Below are 20,866 nucleotides of genomic sequence, written 5' to 3' on the forward strand. Positions count from 1 at the left end.
AGCTGGTACTGGTAATGGAAAAGCGTCATATCTGTGCTATGCACACTCTAAAAACATATAGCATGTTTCCATTCATTTTATGTTCTGAGCAATTAGCAGAAGCAATTCAGCAGCGTAGCAAATCTAGTCCGCCAAGACAAAACCATACATTCCATTTACATTAATAAAATGTTTTACTATCCCGAGAGTTGTCATGACTGAAATATCCTTTTTTCATGGGCATTAACTATTAAAATGTAACTACTTCAATCATTTATCTGCTGACATGCTACAATGTCTGTCTTGTATATTATATTATATTATGCTATGCAATTTGTTTTATATGTCATGGAGAATCTAACTTGCTGTTGAAAAAATTTTTGTTTCTTTTTTTCCAGGTTGTAAGAGTGATTATATGCTGCAAATGTTAGAATAAAAGGCTGGCATATTTTGGAAAGAGACAAAACTTCAACGTTCTAATAAGATTTAAATAATTTATCATGAATTAAAAATGTCTGTTTATAATAATTTAAACAAAAACATGTAGATTGTTTTGTTTACAACATACTAAACATTAAACATTTTATGTTTATAAGGCTTGTGTAAAAAATTATGTGTAAAACATTTTTGACATATTATTATTATTATTATTATATTTTAGACTTACTTCCTTTTTACAGATGTGTTATTGTTTTCAGTCACTAAACAATAGTCAGTAGTCAGTTTGACAACAAAAGTATAGTCATCAAATTCCTTTCTCTATGATGCTTTTTTTAAGGCGGGACACGGCAGGCAAAAACATTTTTTTCACTTTTCAATTTTGAGATTTTGGGCTATTTGTCTTCAATAACATGTCTTCTTTCAGACTTGTGGTGAAAAAAAGTCCAAAATACACATTTAGGTCTTTATTTTACTACACTTTGTCTATTTGCGTCTGTAGATTTCTCTGAAATTCAACAAAAGTTGGCGTTCTAAATCAACGCGCTGCTCCGCGATCTCTTATGGAAGGCGAACGGGGCCAAAATTCTTTAAACGAAACACGTTCATTTTGACCGCATCAACACGCACTATTTGTCCGCGTTAACGCGGCAACAAGCACAGGAGCCAATAAAATTGCTGTATTTGAGACTATATTTGCATATGTGACGCGATGGTACGTATGTCTCTGGTTGGTATATACGTATACAAACATCAGACGTCATGTTTATTCATGAAGGATGTCATAATGGTATACTGGTATGCACGTATGCAAACATCAGAGTTCACGAGGGATAAGTAAGTAAGTAAGTAAGTAAAATGTATTTATATAGCACCTTTCACAGACAAGAAGTCACAAAGTGCTTTACAATCTTGTTAATAAAAAGGATCAAACATGCATACTCTCAATCTACCATAACACAAAAACACAGAAACAATCTTCACAAACATGAAACGACAAATAACCACTGCTGTTAAGTAAAAGCAAGTCCAAAAAGATTCGTTTTCAGGTGTTTTTTAAAAGAAATGACAGAACCCATAGTTCTCAGTGCTAATGGAAGAGAATTCCAGAGCCTCGGTGCCACCGTACAAAAAGCACGGTCACCTTTAGTCTTAAGACTTGTTCTAGGGACAAGTAAAAGGTCCAGACTAGAAGACCATAAGAGCCGACCCATGCAAAAGATCCTGAATATAGAGAGGTGCCTGACCGTGCAAGGCTCTATAAGTGATAACTAAAATTTTAAACTGCACTCTGAATTCCACTGGGAGCCAATGAAGGTCCTTAAGAACTGGACTTATATGAGACCACTTACTGGCACCAGTCAAAAGCCTTGCAGCTGCATTTTGTACAACTTGTAGTCGCTTCATAGAAGACTTATTCAAACAAGTATAAAGAACATTGCAATAGTCCAAGCGTGACGAAATGAAGGCATGAACAAGCATCTCCATCTCTTTTCTTGAGACCACCGATCTAATCTGAGCAATGTTCCTAAGATGGAAAAAACATGAGCGAACTACAGACTTTATATGAGTGTTAAAACATATGGCTCTATCCAGAACGACACCTAGATTTCTTATCTCACTACAATCTGAAGTGGCTGCAATCCCCAAAACCTGCTTAATCTTAGGTATAATATTGTCAGGAGCAAAGATCAACATTTCAGTTTTATCCTTATTAAGTTGCAAAAGATTGTTTGCCATCCATTTGTTAATGGAGACTAAACAATCCTGTAGAACGGACAGTTTATCTAGACTATCAGGTCTAAACGAAATTAATAACTGAATGTCATCTGCATATAAATGATAAGATATTGTTTTAAAACTATTAATAATCTGTCCAAGAGGAAGCATATACAAGTTAAACAACAAAGGGCCCAGCACAGAACCTTGTGGCACACCACAGGACAAAAATACAGAATCCGACATAAAGGATCCAACAGATACCGAAAACGTCCTATCGGACAGATAAGATGAAAACCAATCCAAAGCCGAACCCGAAATACCTACTAAACAGCGTAATCTATTAATCAGGGTGCAGTGATCCACCGTGTCAAACGCTGCGCTGAGATCTAACATAACCAACACGGAACATTCCCCCGCATCTGTGGCCATCAAAATGTCATTTGATACCCTGAGTAAGGCGGTTTCAGTAGAATGATTTTTTGAAAGCCTGATTAAAATTTGTCATAAATATTATGAGTCTCCAAAATATCATTCAACTGCATTGCCACAACCTTTTCCAGGATTTTTTAAATGAAGGGCAACTTAGAGATAGGCCTATAGTTGTTCAACGATGTAACATCAAGATTACACTTTTTTAAGAGCGGTTGAACAACAGCGTGTTTAAAACACCTAGGGACCTGGCCCAACTTTAGCGAAAGGTTAACAATTGAGACCAAACATGGACCAATGGATGTAATAGTTTCCATGACCACAGAAGCAGGCAAAATATCCACCTGACTTTGAGAAGGTTTCATCGTACAAACTATCTTTATAAGATCATTAAAGGATATTGACTGAAAAGAGCTTAAAATTGAGGGCCGCTCTGTGATAATTACAGAGGGTATAGCTGATGGTAAAATGCTAGCCCTAACAGCCATAACCTTACCCACAAAATGAGACAAAAAATTATTACAATCATCATTAGAAAAAACAGGTACAGATGATGTAACAGGAGACACAAGACAGTTAATAGTGTCAAACAAAGTCTTAGGATTCCTTTTACAAGTTAAAATCAGATTTTTTAAATACAGCGCTCTGGCCACCATAATAATTTTGCATTGTCTAATAATTAATTTTGTCACCAATAATGCATTGGTACATTGTGTGTGATGTCAGACTTGTGTCATGATATGTCATACCCTTTTAAGTTGTCCTACGTTCTTTCTCAGGTACAAAAGTTAACAGCTGAAACAATAACCATGGCTCTTAGAATGTTTTTAGCAAACTGCCAAAGAACATTTTCAGACTGCGTGCAGCTGGCTTCTTCTAAACACAATGAACATTTGAATCTTGTGATATTATGGTATGTCCAAAAGGCATTACATTTATAAGAAAGATGGCTGACTTAATGCAACTTGAAATCAGCTACATGGTATGGAAAAATGTTCTCTCTTACAATACCAGTGGATGTTTAATGGATATCTAATACATGTATGTAAGAATTAAATTCCATTTAACTTTAGGTTACATTATTCAGTATGTATAGTCCTAAGCACTTTGGGGTATTGTTCGTTCATTTGTTTTGTTTTCATTTGATTACCCAATTATTTGGTTTAACTAACTGAAAAAATCTATTGAAATAGCCTAAATGTAAACACGGTTATCAGACATAAGGCAGAATGGAAAGGCCCTTCTTAGTGCATTCCTCGCAATATAGGTTTCTTTTGCCTTCTCTTGCCAATAGATTTTGCTATCCCTTTATATCTTCACGATATACTCTTGCTCAGGCCATCCTTCCCGGGTCATCGTTTTTTTGGGGGGTGTTTTCATACTTTTGGAATTTTTACGACAGGTCCCGGGTCATCGTTTTTTTTTTTTTTTTTTTTTTTTCATACTGTCCTATCATGATTAAAAGGCAAAAAATATTATTTAAACTGATGGCAGTTAAGCTCCATCCACAAAAAAATTGACTCAGCCTTTTTTTAAGCCACTTCATCAAAACCTCTCAAAATGAGGGTGGGGGAACAGATTCCGACAGCTGTTTTTTTGCCGTCGGATTCTGTTCCCCCCCTCTCATTTTTCTTAGCAGTGAGGTTCAAATACTCAACAAACTTTTGCTTTTCAGTTGTACCCTATAGCCTAGTGGTCTAAGCACTGACACTTAACACTTTTGGGATTTTGACGACCAGAGTTCAAGTCCCGGGTCATCGTTTTTTTGGGGTTTTTTTTCATACTTTTGGGATTTTGACGACAGGGTCCGGGTCATCGGTTAGTTTTTGTGGGTTTTTTTCATACTTTCCTATCATGGTTAAAAGGCAAAAGATATTATTTAAACTGATGGCAGTTAAGCTCCCTCCACAAAAAAATTTAATCAGCCTTTTTTTAAGCCACTTCATCAAAATCTCTCAAAAAGAGGGTGGGGGAACGGATTCCGACAGCTGTTTTTTTGCCGTCGGATTCTGTTCCCCCCCTCTCATTTTTCTTAGCATTGTGGTTCAAATACTCAACAAACTTTTGTTTTCCAGTTGTCCCCTATAGCCTAGTGGTCTCGCACTGCCATTTAACACTTTTGGGATTTTGACGACCAGAGTTCAAGTCCCGGGTCATCGTTTTTTTTTTTTTTTTTTTCATACTTTTGGGATTTTGACGACAGGTCCCGGGTCATCGTTTTTTTGTTTTGTTTTGTTTTTTGTTTTTTTTTTCATACTTTCCTATCATGGTTAAAAGGCAAAAGATATTCTTTAAACTGATGGCAGTTAAGCTCCATCCACAAAAAAATTGAATCAGCCTTTTTTTAAGCCACTTCATCAAAACCTCTCAAAATGAGGGTGGGGGAACGGATTCTGACAGCTGTTTTTTTGCCGTCGGATTCTGTTCCCCCCCTCTCATTTTTCTTATTATTGTGGTTCAAATACTCAACAAACTTTTGTTTTGCACTTGTCCCCTATAGCCTAGTGGTCTAAGCACTGACATTTAACACTTTTGGGATTTTGACGACCAGAGTTCAAGTCCCGGGTCATCATTTTTTTTTTTTTTTTTTTTCATACTGTCCTATCATGATTAAAAGGCAAAAAATATTATTTAAACTGATGGTGAGGGTGGGGGAACGGATTCCGACAGCTGGTTCTTTGCCGTCCGATTCTGTTCCCCCCCTCTCATGTTTCTTAGCAGTGAGGTTCAAATACTCAACAAACTTTTGTTTTACACTTGTCCCCTATAGCCTTGTGGTCTAAGCACTGACATTTAACACTTTTGGGATTTTGACGACAGGTCCCGGGTCATCGTTTTTTTTTTTTTTTTTTTCATACTGTCCTTCTCATGGTTAAAATGCAAAAAATATTCTTTAAACTGATGGCAGTTAAGTTCTATCCACACAAAAATTGAATCAGAAAAATTGAAAAATTCATCAAACCCTCTCATAATGAGGGTGGGGGAACGGATTCCGACAGCTGTTTTTTTGCCGTCGGATTCTGTTCCCCCCCTCTCATGTTTCTTAGCAGCGAGTTTCAAATACTCAACAAACTTTTTTTTTACACTTGTCCCCTATAGCCTAGTGGTATAAGCACTGACATTAAACACTTTTGGGATTTTGACGACCAGAGATCAAGTCCCGGGTCATTGTTTTTTTTTTTTTTTTTTTTCATACTGTCCTATCATGATTAAAAGGCAAAAAATATTCTTTAAACTGATGGTGAGGGTGGGGGAACGGATTCCGAGAGCTGGTTCTTTGCCGTCGGATTCTGTTACCCCCCTCTCATGTTTCTTAGCAGTGAGGTTCAAATAATCAACAAACTTTTGTTTTACACTTGTCCCCTATAGCCTAGTGGTCTAAACACTGACATTTAACACTTTGGGGATTTTGACGACAGGTCCCGGGTCATCGTTTATTTTTTGTTTTGCTTTTTTCATACTTTCCTATCATGGTTAAAAGGCAAAAAATATTCTTTAAACTGATGGCAGTTAAGCTCCATCCACACAAAAATTGAATCAGCCTTTTTTTAAGCCACTTCATCAAAACCTCTCATAATGAGGGTGGGTTAAGATACAACTCAGATACAACTGAGCAGAGAAAAGCAAATGTTAAAAAGTCAAGAGCCCAACCAAAGCAAACGCGTATCACCATAATGGTGGCATCAAACCAAACTATTATTTTCAATAAATCATCAACATCTTAACCTCTGTTAATTCTCAATAAGAACTTCTGTAGACGTCTGACAGAAAACAGAGCGTTTCAGGAGCTAGGCTCAAAACCAGGGTAGAAAATAGCCTATTACTTACTCATTTTGATGTTTTTGGATGTAAATATCAAGCGAATTTCATAAGTTGTCCTCAGACAACAATAAAAAAAAATGTTTAAAAGCCAGTTCATGACCCCTTTAAAACTAAAGAGATCAGACAGAAAATTTACACCTTTTTAAAAAAACAAAATAAGCAGTGTCTGGTGTAAACGGCTCCTTGTGTGAACATATTGCCAAATCATGTGTAACTTTTTCCGTTATACAAGCTGACAGCTTAATTTGTTTATCATGTTGTTACCTATAAACACTCAAACAACATTTTGACAGACGCCCTTGTAGAAATTACTTTTTCTACAGGGATATTTGCTCCGAAAATATAAAGTGAGTATTCATGCTGGTCATGTGATGATACCATAGGGGATGTAAGATTAAAAGCTTTTCTAGACTATACTTATATAACTGTGCTCATGTACATAATTTGCAACCTATATGTACTATTCATTTTTGTAAATGTAAATTTTATGTAGTGGCATTTTTATTTTATTTATTTTTTTCATTGCCACAGATGACCATAAGTACACACACACACACACACACACACACACACACACACACACACACACACACACACACACACACACACACATTAAGACACACACAGTCACCAAAACCTCAAGTTTCAGATATGTTCAAGCTGTATAGGTTATGATAATTTAAAAACTTGTTTTACAATGGCTTAAAAATGTCTTGATTCATTTTCACTGCTTATCATTGTGTGTCTGTCAGCATTATACAATAAGTCCAAATCTTGCCATTGGTTTTTATAATTTTTTATTAGTTCTCTCAGTTTAAGGGAAACAAATCAGACACTTTATAACAACATCAATAGTCTTAATGGATAAATTATATTTCTAGTAGGTAGAGTTAATTTATTTCATATAATTATCTTTATTTCATGACAAAAAAACTTTACTTTCAGTCTCTCACATAACTTACTATTGTAATGTAATATTAACTGCAGGTCTAATGACTGTTCTATAAGATGAAATAGAATCGGAAGCACTTTATTAATAAAGTAATAATATACAAATCCTCAAATCCAACAATATGTCATATGTTCCACAAATATTTATTTATTGCTCATTTATACTCACAGAAAAAAAGGCCTAGTATAACAAGTATGCAAAGATAATAACATATTTAGATATGATTGTATTTAGTGTATTTAGATTTTAATGCCTTCACAACAATTACAAAGAAATTGTTTATAACAAAAGATGATGTAATAAAATCATATTATTATTATTATTAAATTATCTGATGATACAGTTGTTTGGCAAATTAAATTATTTTATTCCTGACCATAAAACCTGCTTAAAATGTTTGAAAAAAAAAAATACATCCAGTTATAATGATTATTTTTTTTAACTGTTTTTAACAACAGATGCATTTTTAACTTGACCAACTTTTTTGTTCTTTTTTAAAACCAAAAAGAAAGCAATTCTAATTTCTTTAGTTTTCATACCATAAATGACTGGATTGACAACTGGAAGGACTGTGTAAATCATTAAACCACAAATCCTCTGTGCACTGGAAGAGAAATTGGGGATCCGATATGATAATATAGCAACGGTTGTCACTATTTCAAAGAGAAAAAATGTAGTGAGTTGGGCCATGCATGTATTTACAGCCTTTACTTTTGAATCAGTGTGTGTTTGTTTTATACACGTGATGAGAATATTCGTATAAGAGTACAGCTGGACAGAGACACTGGTTATCTGCATAAATGCTGTTATAAATAAGCCATAAATGTTGTTCACATTGAAATCCCCTCCACATGAAAGTAAAAGTAAAGATGGGTTGTCACAGTACACATTAGCAATGAAAGACTTACATTTCTCCATTCTAGACTGAAGGCAAAATAATACAAGTATCAAGACAAGGTCAAGGGTCCATGCCAGTGTAATGAGTCCACATATTCTGCCAGGAGTCATAATAGAATTGTATCTGAGTGGGTTGCATATTGCTATGTACCGGTCTATCGACATGGCTGCCAGTAAAAAAAGTATTGCACCTCCATACATATGTACCAAAAAACCCTGAAGAACACACGTAGGGTAATACACATCATTTGTTTCTGTTATAATGTCCACAAGCACCCTGGGCAGAGCAGAAGTGATTCCAATTAAATCGGTTAGAGGGAGGCTGAACAGGATGTAGAACATCGGCTTGTGAAGGTTTCTTTGGGTGATTATCAGTCCAAGAATGCTTCCATTACAGAGCACAGAGAACACATAGATCAGTGCTCCAGCAAAGAACACAGGATATGTTGCTTTGGGATGGACATCAAATTTAGCAATTTTAAGGTTGAATGTGAAAGTAGGATATGAAAGGTTTCCAGCCATTAAAAACCTTAATGGGAGAAAGAATGGTGATGTACATGTTCACCATTAAGAATTTAGCAAAAAAGGGTCATGTAAAAATGAAAGATTTGTTAATCTATATGCATACTTACCTTTGCAATGTATATCACAACAATCCTTTGTTTGTATGACCTGAATACATCTGCCACGCAGACTGTAAAGTATGGTGCAGTGTTGCCTTTTTATGCAGATTTATGGTCACACACAAAAAAAAAACATGCGAGTCGTGGGACTTGAAGTCATAGTTCAATTGATGGTATTTTGAAGCCAGGTGGTGCCATTTCGTGTGCACTGCATTTCAACCCTGTTTCAGCTGGAATTCTAAAGTATTTTATAATAGGGAAAAATCTTGTTTGAAAATAGTAATTGTTCTATTATTTCAATGGTCTTTAAACCCTTAAAACATTTTTGAACAACAGAGAAGTGTTGCACATTATCGAAAACAATGATACCACACATTATTCTGAACACTAAAGCCAGAAATACACTACAAAACTTTTTCCCAGATTCTTGGAGTCAACGCTAGTTGCCGAAAGTCAGAGACATTGTTTTGGCACCCGTCAGTTTTAGCTGTCAAGTCACCTTCATTTATATAGCGCTTTTAACAATATAGATTGTTTCAAAGCAGCTTTACAGTGAAAGTAACAGAGATTGTTATGGCTTTACATCAGTTCAAGAATAAAGTTGTTGACCAGCTAAAGTTAGTTTTGATGATTCACTTCCGTCGCAACGATCCTTAGTTATTAACTTAGGGGCTGCTAACACGACATCGTTCTAAAAGAAAACCCTTAAGCGATCCGGCCGCTCATTTGCACAAAACAGTGCCTGGTGGCTCGAGAACGCAAACCATCCCAGAATTTTGTATCGCTTCCACATAGCCACGTGAACCGGAATTATCCCGACAACTTTTTATCTGTACAGAGGTAAAGGGAAGCGAAGGAGGCCTTCAAAGGGGAGTGACTATAGTTGACACTTCAGAACTGCGATGTCGTCGTGTCCAGGCGCAGGTCCTTCATCAGATCTGGATACGGCCTGGATCCAGCAGACTGCGGTAAACCTCGGGATAAACAGAGAGACTAATATTAGGGTAGACGCCATCCTTCTTATGATGTAACGAGTACATCAGGATTTATGGGAAGTATTCCCAGTTCCGGCTGACCTAATCTATGCAGCCTAACATTAGGAAGACTGTTCCAAAGTTTTGGTGCTAAGTAGGAAAATGATCTACCGCCAGCAGTCGATTTTGATATTCTAGGTACTATTAACTGGCCGGAATTTTGAGATCGCAGTAGACGTGAAGCCGGACTATAATGCGTTAAGAGCTCGCTCAAGTACTGCGGAGCTAAACCATTTAGTGCTTTGTAAGTGATCAGCAATATTTTAAAATTTATACGATGTTTAATAGGCAGCCAATGCAGTGTTGACAGAACGGGGCTAATATGGTCATACTTCCTGGTTCTGGTAAGAACTCGAGCTGCTGCGTTTTGGACCAACGTTTATTTGTTACGTTACGTTTGTTTATTAAGCGTATAGGGCAACCACCCAGTAGAGCATTACAATAATCTAGCCTTGAGGTCATAAACGCATGACCTAATTGTTCTGCATTATTCATTGAGAGCATATGACGTAATTTAGATATATTTTTAAGATGGAAGAAAGCGGTTTTACAGATACTAGACACATGACTTTCAAATGAAAGATTGGTATCAAAGAGCACACCCAGGTTCCTAACCGACGACGAAGACTTAACAGAGCAGCCATCAAGTGTTAGACAGTATTCTAGATTATTACGTGTGGAAGTTTTTTGTCCAATAATTAGAATCTCTGTTTTTTCTGAATTTAGTAGTAGGAAATTACTAGTCATCCAATTTTTTATATCCGCTATGCATTCCGTTAATTTTGTGAATTGGTAGGTTTCGTTTGGTTTTGAAGAAATATAGCTAATTCCATGTTTCCTAATGATATCTCCTAATGGTAGCATATACAGTGTGAACAGCAGCGGTCCTAATACTGAGCCTTGTGGTACGCCATACTGAACTTGTGATTGATAAGACATCTCTTCATTTACTGCTACAAACTGATAACGGTCAGATAAGTATGATTTAAACCATGCTAGAGCAATTCCACTAATGCCAACATAATGTTCGAGTCTGTTTAAAAGGATGTTGTGGTCAATGGTGTCAAATGCAGCACTAAGATCAAGTAATACTAATAGAGAGATACAACCACGATCGGATGATAAGAGCAAATAATTTGTGACTCTAATGATTTTGTGACAAAAATGGCAGATTAGAGATCGGCCTGTAATTGACTAGTTTTGTAGGATCAAGTTGCTGTTTTTTAACAAGTGGTTTAATATAGCTAGCTTAAAGGTTTTTGGTACGTATCCTAGAGACAAAGATGAATTAATGATATTAAGAAGAGGATCTATGACATCTGGAAGCATCTCTTTCAGCAGCTTAGTCGGTATAGGGTCTAACATACACGTTGACGATTTAGATGATTTGACGAGTTTGCAAAATTCTTCCTCTCCTATAGCAACGAATGAATCAAATTTTCCCTCAGGGAGACTACAATGCACTTCCTGATGCAATACTGTATTAGAGTGGCATAGTTATAATTTTGTCCCTGATATTATCGATCTTATAAGTGAAGAAGTTCATAAAGTCATTACTGCTGTGTTGCTTGGAAACTTCTGGGCTTGAAGCTTTCTTTTTCGTTAGTTTAGCCACTGTTTCAAATAAATACCTAGGATTATGTTTATTTTCTTCTAATAGGGTTGAAAAATAAGCAGATCTAGCAGCTTTTAAAGCCTCTCTGTAAGCAATCGAGCTCTCCTTCCATGAAATCCGAAACACCTCTAGTTTTGGCTGCTCTCTTAAGGGCCTGAGTGTGCTCGTTGTGCCACGGCGTTGGACTATGTTCTTTAATCTTCTTTAAGCGCAGCGGAGCAACTGTGTCTAAAGTGCTGGAAAAGAGAGAGTTAAAAGTTTCTGTTGCAATATCAAGTTCTTCTAAGCTATCCGGGATGCTGAGATGATGAAACTGATTAGGAAGATTATTGATAAAGCAATCTTTAGTGGCAGAAGTGATCGGTCTAACATATTTATAACACGGAGTCGGCTTTGCAGCCTTGGCTAAATGTAATTTACACGAGACTAGATAATGATCTGAGATGTCATCGCTCTGCTGCAGTATTTCAACGGCATCAATGTCTATTCCATGTGATAGTATTAGATCTAGAGTATGATTGCGGCAATGAGTAGGTCCTGACATGTGTTGTCTAACTCCAATTGAGTTTACAATGTCTTTAAAGGGCACCTATTATGGAATTTTTGAAATTAACCTTTCATGTAGTGTGTAACATAGATCTAAGTTAACAAAAACATCCTGCAAAGTTTGAAATATGAAAGTGCACCGTATATAAAGTTATTGTCTTTCAAAAGTAAGAGTCGACTCAGAGTCATTTTTATGAATCGTTAGAAGACCGAAGCTTTGTCTCTGACTAGATGACGTCAACTTGTCAAGTTATCTGAATACGATACGCCCACTTATTGCGCTCCAAGGCCAGGGAAAACTTGGCGACGAGACGCTGTGTTCTGAAGTGCGACTCAAAAGCCAACTTTTTTCATCTGCCCAAGGAGGAGCATTTGAAGACTAGTCGCTACAATTCATATATACAACTATACCACAGAAGTATAGTCCGAGCCTTGTGCTTTGTTCGCTCCATTTTGAAGACGATTGCTTTACCAACTTAAATGCAATCAAACTTGGATTCGCGAGCCGGCTGATATTGAAGGAAGGTTCAGTTCCAAGTGTATTTGCATCAGCTTCCTCCTCCGTATCACAACCTGTAAGTGTTATTAATAATTGTTGCTTTTATGTAGCATGCTTAATAATGATTTTGTTTGTTGTGTAAGCACCGTTTAGCTTCTAGGTCTTCAATGACAATTGTATTGAGATATGTGAAGTGTTTGTCGTTGTTTTCGGAGTTGTCTTAAAAAATATAGTAATACCTCGTAGAAACGTAACTGCTTTTTTTTTTTTTTTGTAAAAACGTTATGTTTATGCATCGGGCTAACGCAAACAAAGACTGATTGTGCTTTTACAATATGAACTCTGGGCTATGCTCGCACAATCTCTGGCGGGGGGAGGGGGGGGGGGCATAGCAGGTGGCAGGGTGAAGCGTGGAAGCAGCAGCTGGCCAGGATGTGTCTGATTGGCGCCGTCTGCTTCTGTGTAGCTGAGAACTGCTGGGCAAAGTTCTCAACCACGTCGCCGAAGAGGCCGGCCTCTAAGATGGGGGAGTCAAGGAACCGATACTTGTCGGCCTCCTGCATATCTGCCAGGTTCAACCAGAGGTGGTGTTCCTGGACCACTAGTGTGAACATCGTCTGGCCCAGGGAGCACGAAGTGACTTTCGTCGCACGTAGGGCGAGGTCCATCCGCATGGAGCAGCTCCTGCATAAGCCCTGGGTGAGCACTACCCTCGTTCAACTCCTTAGGTGCCTTGGCCTGATAGACCTGGAGTAGAGCCAATCGTCCAGCCTTGAGGGTTCGGGACACAGTGGAGGCCTCTAATTCAAGAGTACTTGGGATGTAAATACAAAAAGGGACTTTCCGTTTAGGACAGCAAAATGCTGCTCGACCAACTTAAATAGGGTGAGTCTTACCTCTGTTTAATATAATGTTACTTAAGTTAAGTGTATGTTGGAAACCATGGCATGACCAAACCAAAGCTACTACCAGAGAAGTAATATTGGTTGATCTTATATCTGTAGTAGTGGTCATGACCACTGTCTAAACAAATCGTTAACCAATGGGACTATACAAAATATCTTAGATTGAGTAAGCATGAATGCGACCGCCTAAGATATTTGCCAATTACCTCTGTTTAGTGACCAAAAACTGACGAGTTTGTGATCGTGGGCCCGCATAATATTAATGGCCGGTACAAGGACCCTGTGCGACTTTGGCACCCGGATGGACTATTAATACTGGCTCATTTTCACCGAACGGTACGGTGCGGTACAGTACAGTATGATACGGGACGGTAAACCCTCATCCGGCTTGCTTCTCCACCGCCAACAGTACCCTTACTTGATGGGCGTGGTGTAGTCTATGAGGGAAAGAATATCGAGAGCAGGTGGGGGCGCCGTGAGCGCTGAGAGAGCAGGAACGAGTAGTGAGTTGTTGTCGAAAAAGATGGATCAAGCAAAAAAGCTGTCGGGGGCTAAAAATAGAAAAAGAAACAGGGAAAAGGAGATGGCTGATGGATGCTGCATACCCCACATTTTTACATTCTTATCAGTTTTTGCCCTGGAAATCAAACCCATGACCTTGGCGTTGCATGCGCCAACTCTCTACTGTTTGAGCTACAGGAAAGCTATGAATTTCCAGTGAGAGTTATGCTCCCTAGACTTACTAATTATGAATATGGAAGCTTTAGCATAAGTTCTGCCAGGAAGACTCAATTACTATGTCACTTATCACCTTCACATCTATCCGATCATGTCCTAATACTTGCTGTATAAAAGATCGGTACTTAAATATGTTTGTGTTCGCAGACGCTGGCGCACACAATTCCCTCCACCCTCCCCACCACCACCAGGATGGTCCTGTCCATACCTCCCGGAGGGGTCGGTTGCGCCCCTGCCTTCGTCTTCAGGCAGAAAATGCAGATCCGCTACCCTGGATTATGCACTACGGACAGGGCCTACGCCAAATAACTTTATAAATAATTGCTTGCTGGGCTGTCAGTAAATTAATGCTTTGTTTCATCATTCTATCTCCTGAGTCTTTCTGGTAGAACTATTGTTACGAACAATAACAAAAAACATGACTAACCCATAATCTCTTTTGGACTGTTATGGGCTGAGATGTAATATTTTTATGTCTGGGGTCCCAGAGACGCTTATGTTGTACATTGTACACAACAAAAAATGGTTACAAGCTATAACACACCGTTTTACCATGCTTGTTTACACATGCACTTTTCAGAAATCTGAAAAGTTATAGTAATGGTGCATGCGCACGCATGCACACACACACACACACACACACACAAAGTGAACAAAGCAAACAGTTTACAGGAACGCATCAGTGTGTAAACGCATAAGTGTGTAAACTGAAAATCATGTGAAAATTCATGTTTTTACCTAAGGTCTATGAGGCCCCCCAGAAGAGTAATACATTTTTCATGAATTATATTTTCTTTGATGAAATAAAAGTTGAATGAAATCATTATTATTTTTTGTTTATATAAGTATAGGAAAAACAATCAACCTGTCAAAGCTTGATGCATCAAACTGAAAAATTAAGTGGATTATGTATTTTAGGCTAAGTGCATTTTCTTGTGATTAAAAATGTCTAAATACTATAGTCATGTTGTTATTATATCCTGCTACACAAATAACACTGATATTTAAAGAGTTTTATTGAACTTCTTGGCATAAACAGTGACAAAAATTTATTTTACAGATATTTTACATTTTTGAGATTTTCCTGCGTATGAGTTTTAGCAGATTATTTCGTAACTCATGACTATTCAATCCATAAACTATTGGATTCAGAAGTGGAGGCACTAGAAAAATTAGCATCCCCATAATCTTTTGCACATCTGCATTTACGTTTTTGAATCTGTGTGACAAGATGGTGAAAGTTCCAACAACCTCATATATGAGGAAAATGGACAGTTGAGCAACACAGGTGTTGATGGCCTTGCTCTTTGCATCAGACCTACTCATGACCAAGCAGGTAATCAAAATCTTCACATAGGAAAATACTTGAATGGAAACGCTAATAATCTGCATCATGGCTGTGTTGAACAAGCCTATGATATTACTAACTGTGGTATTGTCACAGGTCAGCTTAAGGAGAGAGGGATTGTCACAAAACACATTCAAAATGATAGATGTGCATCTGGAATACTTGCCCTGCAAAGAAAACAGCAAAATAATGAAAAAAAGGTCAAGGCCCCATACAAAAGCAACAATTCCCATCACAGACCTTGGTGTCATGAGAGCATTGTATCGCAGAGGCATACAAATAGCAATATAGCGATCAAAAGCCATGGCAGCCAGAATGAACAAAACACCACCCCCATACATGTGGAGCAGAAAACCCTGGAGCACACAGAGGGGATAGTATGTAGTATTCGTTTCCGTCACAATGTCGGAAATAATCTTGGGAAGCATGGAAGTGATTCCAACTAAATCATTCAGTGGAAGACTGACCATAATAAAGTATATTGGCTTATGGAGACTTTGTGTCATAATGATGAGGAGCAACAGCGTCAAATTACAAAAGGCACTGAAAATGTAGATAAAGAGGCCAAAGAGAAATATGGGATATTTTGCTCCAAGAGGGATGGAAAATGGATCCAGGGTTAGCTCAAAACTAACTATGATGGATAAGTTCTCCATTGTGACTCTGGAATCTGTGGAAAATAAGAGAAAATTAGTACTTAGACATACATTTAATTAAATCCCCAAATTAACGGTTTATGAAATGAAAAATAAGCCTTAAAGCATTTGTCAGTAATGCATGTCACTCACTTCATGCACCCTTGATTATTATCTCTCAATTTAATAAACACACTACAGTATCATGTCATCTACAAGGTCAAGTTGAAACGCTTTTGTCTTATATAGACAGTCATCTTAATGACATCATCCACATTATAACCCCTGAAGACAAATTATGTAAAAATGCAAAAATACTTTTCACAGGCTGGCAATGTTATGACACAGATTCTTACATACACTTGACACACACACGCATATCACGTATACTAATTAATTCCAGCACTTAAAAAAATCTGTGTACATCTGAAATGTTGCAGTATCTTAAATTAATAATAAAAAATGATCAATTGTCAATTTTGAATTCATAGTGACTTGGCAACTAGGATGTTTTCCTTGATTAGAAAAGATTGTTTATTGATTCCCAAAAGGGGGAAATTTAGTGATATATGACAGAACTCATAAGACATACATACTGACAGCTATGAAAGCAAGGCTGCAATATTTAACATTTTCGTAGTACATCAACCCTTAAACACATACCTCGGGTCTTTAGTGACCCGGGACATCATTCACTACCCTCTCCCTCATACATTTTTTAAAGTTAGACATCAACCTTCAACTTAGTATTCCTCAATCAATTAGTTATAAACAATATAACAATAAATAAATAATAAAAGAATGCCTGTTTTCCCATTCATTGTAAAAAAAATTGTATAGGGTCGCTAACGACCCGAGGTGTGTAACTGTCACAAGATGAAGAAGAAGATGAAGATGGACGACAGTATTACAAAAAATAAACCCAGTTTGGTTACACTTTATTTCGATAGTCCACTTTAGAAATTCTTAGAGTATTAGTAGACTGAAGTAGACTGTCAGTATACTGTTAGGTTATGGTTAGGGTTTGGGTTAGAATGACGTGTAGTTGCCAAGTTACTTATAGTCAGTAGAATGTATGTTGGGGGACCAACAAAATAAAGTGTTAGCAAATATAAGCAGACAGTCTACTAATCCTCTAATGAGAGTTAGTTGACATGTAGCTGCAAAGTTACTTATAGTTAGTAGAATGTCTAAAGTGGACTATCGAAGTAAAGTATTACCCAAAGGTTTATTAAACTAGAGGGTAGCAGGCGTAACAGCGTGCACTAACACAAATAACAACTGACAACTGAAGTGTGAAAAAGGAGGAACATAAATACAGTGGTGACGAACTAAATGATGAGCAGCTGAGGTTAAGGGTTAGTGTCCATGGAAACAAATGAGTGTCAGTGAAAGTGAAACTAATAACAAACAGGTCCAGATATCACTGACAGAACCCCCATGAGAGGAACATGAAATGGGGTGGGATAGGTTGGGAGACGATACCTCTGTACTGAAGTCCAACAGTCTCTATTTCCACCAGTATTCACTCACCCACAGATGTGGCGGGTTCACACACCCCAGCTCAGACTCACTGGGGGGTTCCTCTTCCGGGCCGAGGGTTGGCGTTGTCCTCTTATCCTCGGGATCTGGCTGACGTGTCACGGTGTGGGAAGCTCTCCGTCTGCAGGGGCCTTCACGATTCCTGCATGGTAGTGAAACAGTCTCTGGGTCCAGCTGTGTTCTGGAGCTGGGGTAGACACTCTCCAGACACTGGATGATGGCTTCCCTCCAGCTAAGTCCAGAGGAGTCTGGGAAGGGGAAGTTTTCAGTAAAAACTAAAAAAAAATCTCCTGGGCAATAACAGAAAACTTAGCGCATAATCCATCTTTTGATGGTCAGTCCATCTGTCACATAATACAATACAAAAAGTATTTAATAATAATAATAAAGTAAACTCTGGTAAATACAGAAGGTATTAGTGTCTGTGTTTGTTTCACGCACACCCTGTTACACCAGAGTTTACTTTATTATTATTAAAGTAACCCCTATTATGCTATTTTAATGTTGTTTTGGAGTCTCCTACAACAGGTTTACATGCATCAAAGGTAAAAAAAACTGTCTCATTTCTTCATAATATACATTTGTACATCACCACATTTTCAATGATTCTCAAACGACTCGTCAGATGAATCAATCTCAATCTCCCTTTCCGCAAGCTACTCTGTTCTGATTGGCCAGACGGCTCAGTCTGTTGTAGTTGGTCTACCGCGCGTGCTTAGAAAACAAAAACACCCATTGCCATAACTACATCTGCTCTGCGTGTCCTGTTTTCTTACCATTGTAAGTTAAATGAGTCCGATCATTTAGACTCTCACCTTTTGTTCTGAAAATGCCCTCCTCCTAAAATGCCTATAAGATACCAGGTATATACTGTTTAGATTAGACTGTTGGATGGACCTGCAGCTATGCACAGAGTTCTCAATAACATAATAACTTCTGTTTCAATGCAATCCCAAAGTCTCCTGGTCTCTGCTTTGACGAAGGAAAAAGTTTACTACAGTCTTCTCAACATGAGGTTGAAGATTTCCCTGGTGTCTGGGCGCGCAATAAGTGGGTAAGGCAATGTGTTAATGTTTCGTCTTGACGTCACAACGAAACGGCTTCTGACTCGTTTGAAAAACTATTCATTTAATTGACTCAAGAGTCGACTTTTACTTTTGAAAATATATGGTGCACTTTCAGATTTAAAACTTTGCAGGATGTTTTCATTCACATGTTATACACTACATGAAAGGTCATTTAAAAAAATCCATAATAGGGGCAATTTAAAGGTGCTGTATGGAGTTTTTCTACTAAAATGAATCCATTTTTTATTACCTGTGTGTGAAGGGGTTGTAATCTCACAATAAAATGATCCACTTGGCGGGTTTTGCTATTACCTCTGAAAGCAAGTATTCCTATTTCTATGTGATGCTCCGGGTCGGATTTGCCGCGAAATCCAGTGACGTGACTGAGACCTGCATGCGCGCTCCTGAGCGTCTCGCCTCGTCTACTGACTTTGCACTCAACAGCGACGACACTGCAACTTTATGACATGGAGTCTGCTAATACTAGGAAACGACTAGCACAACACAAACTCCACATAATAATAAAAACAAAAGAAAGCACGCGCACGAGCACTCGCTTGTAAACGTATTGCAATCTGAAACATCACCGGTAGATGCCACTGAAAACTCCATACAGCGCCTTTAAAGACTTTTCGTATTGAAACCAATCTGATACATGGCGATGTCTGATACACAATGATGAAGTGACGTTTCACTCATAGTTACCGCAGGCAGAAAACAAAAGAATAGGACCTATCATTAGCAAATCTTGAAATGGCTCAGCAATTAACTGCAGAGCAAGAACTGAACGCAATCAAATATTAGTGTCACTGTCACTGGTGGATCTGGCGAAGCTGTCAGCGATAAAAATATTGATTTTGAATGCTAAAAAAATATAGTTTTGAGAATATGTTTGAGATCGCAAATAAGAGCCAGATGCTGAATGTACTGGGAAATGAGCTCTGACGAGAACAGTGATGATGGTATAAAACATATGCTTGTCCCCTATAAAACAAACTTGTCCAAGCTCCAAAAGGTCAAGTCAAGTCAAGTCAAGAATATTTGTATAGCGCTTTTCACAATACAGATTGTATCAAAGCAGCTTCACAGTATTAAATTAAAATAATAATAAAACGTCCATGTTTGGTAATGCTAATCAATAGTAATATTGATTGATTCATTAAATTGAATATCCCCAACTGAGCAAGCCAAAGGCAACAGTGGCAAGGAAACGAAAAACTCCATCAGGTGACCTAATGGAGAAAAAAAAAACTTGGGAGAACCCAGGCTCAAAAGGTAACAAAATAGACTTTATTTTATTCTTCTGTAATTGTTATTCTAATATCAGGATATTTTTATATTATCGCGACATGTAGAGATCAATCCATGTTAGATATAGATCAGGGCAGCTAAAGACCTGAATTTGTAATAATGGTTGGCAAAACATTAAGGGTTAAGGGAGCTTCCTTAAGTCTGGGGTAGCAGATTCGAAATGACTAAGGGCATTTCATTTAGGCTGTGTTTATTATGCCACTTTTTTAATGCCCTCCCCTCGCTAACTTCTCTCTTCACTCGGATGTATGACATTTCTCGATTGCACGAGTGCCCACTACTGATGGAACCCTTGCAATGGGTTAAAAATGAACGCCCTAAGCCCTTGATCACCCGTGGGTAAATTAAGTGTGAGCACTGCGAGTTTTTGTTGTGATGTCACAATTGTGTTACACTAGTCTATCTAGTCTATCTGGATCTAGTCCAGATATAGTCTAGATCCAGATATAGGGCCCTATTTTGACGATCTGAAACGCAAGTGTCAAAGTGCAAAGCGCAAGTAACTTTGTGGGCGGATCCCGGCGCTGTTGCTATTTTCCCAGCGAGATAAACGACTCTTGCGCCCGACGCAAATCTAAAAGGGGTTGGTCTGAAGTAGCTTCATTATTCATAGGTGTGGTTTGGGCGTAACGTGAAATAAACCAATCAGAGCGTCCTCTCACATTCCCTTTAAGAGCCGGCGCGCTTGTTCCATGGCGGATTGCTATTATAACGGCGGATTTGCCAGGCGCACGCCAGGAGCGATTCACAGCCGAGGAAACCGA

The 20,866-nt window shown here is 38.0% G+C and overlaps 2 protein-coding genes across 2 annotated transcripts; both read right to left on the reverse strand.

Moving 5' to 3' along the window:
* Positions 1-7,780: 7,780 nt before the first annotated feature.
* On the reverse strand, positions 7,781-8,761 carry or71at1 (odorant receptor, family 71, subfamily AT, member 1; the record flags this gene model as incomplete). The annotated part of the gene is made up of 1 exon (XM_079610815.1): positions 7,781-8,761. One exon carries the CDS (start codon positions 8,759-8,761, stop codon positions 7,781-7,783), a length of 981 nt encoding a protein of 326 aa, XP_079466941.1.
* Positions 8,762-15,264: 6,503 nt separating this feature from the next.
* Positions 15,265-16,203, reverse strand: or71aq2 (odorant receptor, family 71, subfamily AQ, member 2; the record flags this gene model as incomplete). Its single annotated transcript, XM_079610668.1, has 1 exon — positions 15,265-16,203. The coding sequence occupies one exon, from the start codon at positions 16,201-16,203 to the stop codon at positions 15,265-15,267; it is 939 nt and encodes a 312-aa protein (XP_079466794.1).
* Between the last annotated feature and the right edge of the window lie 4,663 nt (positions 16,204-20,866).

Source organism: Phoxinus phoxinus (assembly GCF_949152265.1).
Source record: "Phoxinus phoxinus genome assembly, chromosome: 4".
NCBI lineage: Eukaryota > Metazoa > Chordata > Actinopteri > Cypriniformes > Leuciscidae > Phoxinus > Phoxinus phoxinus.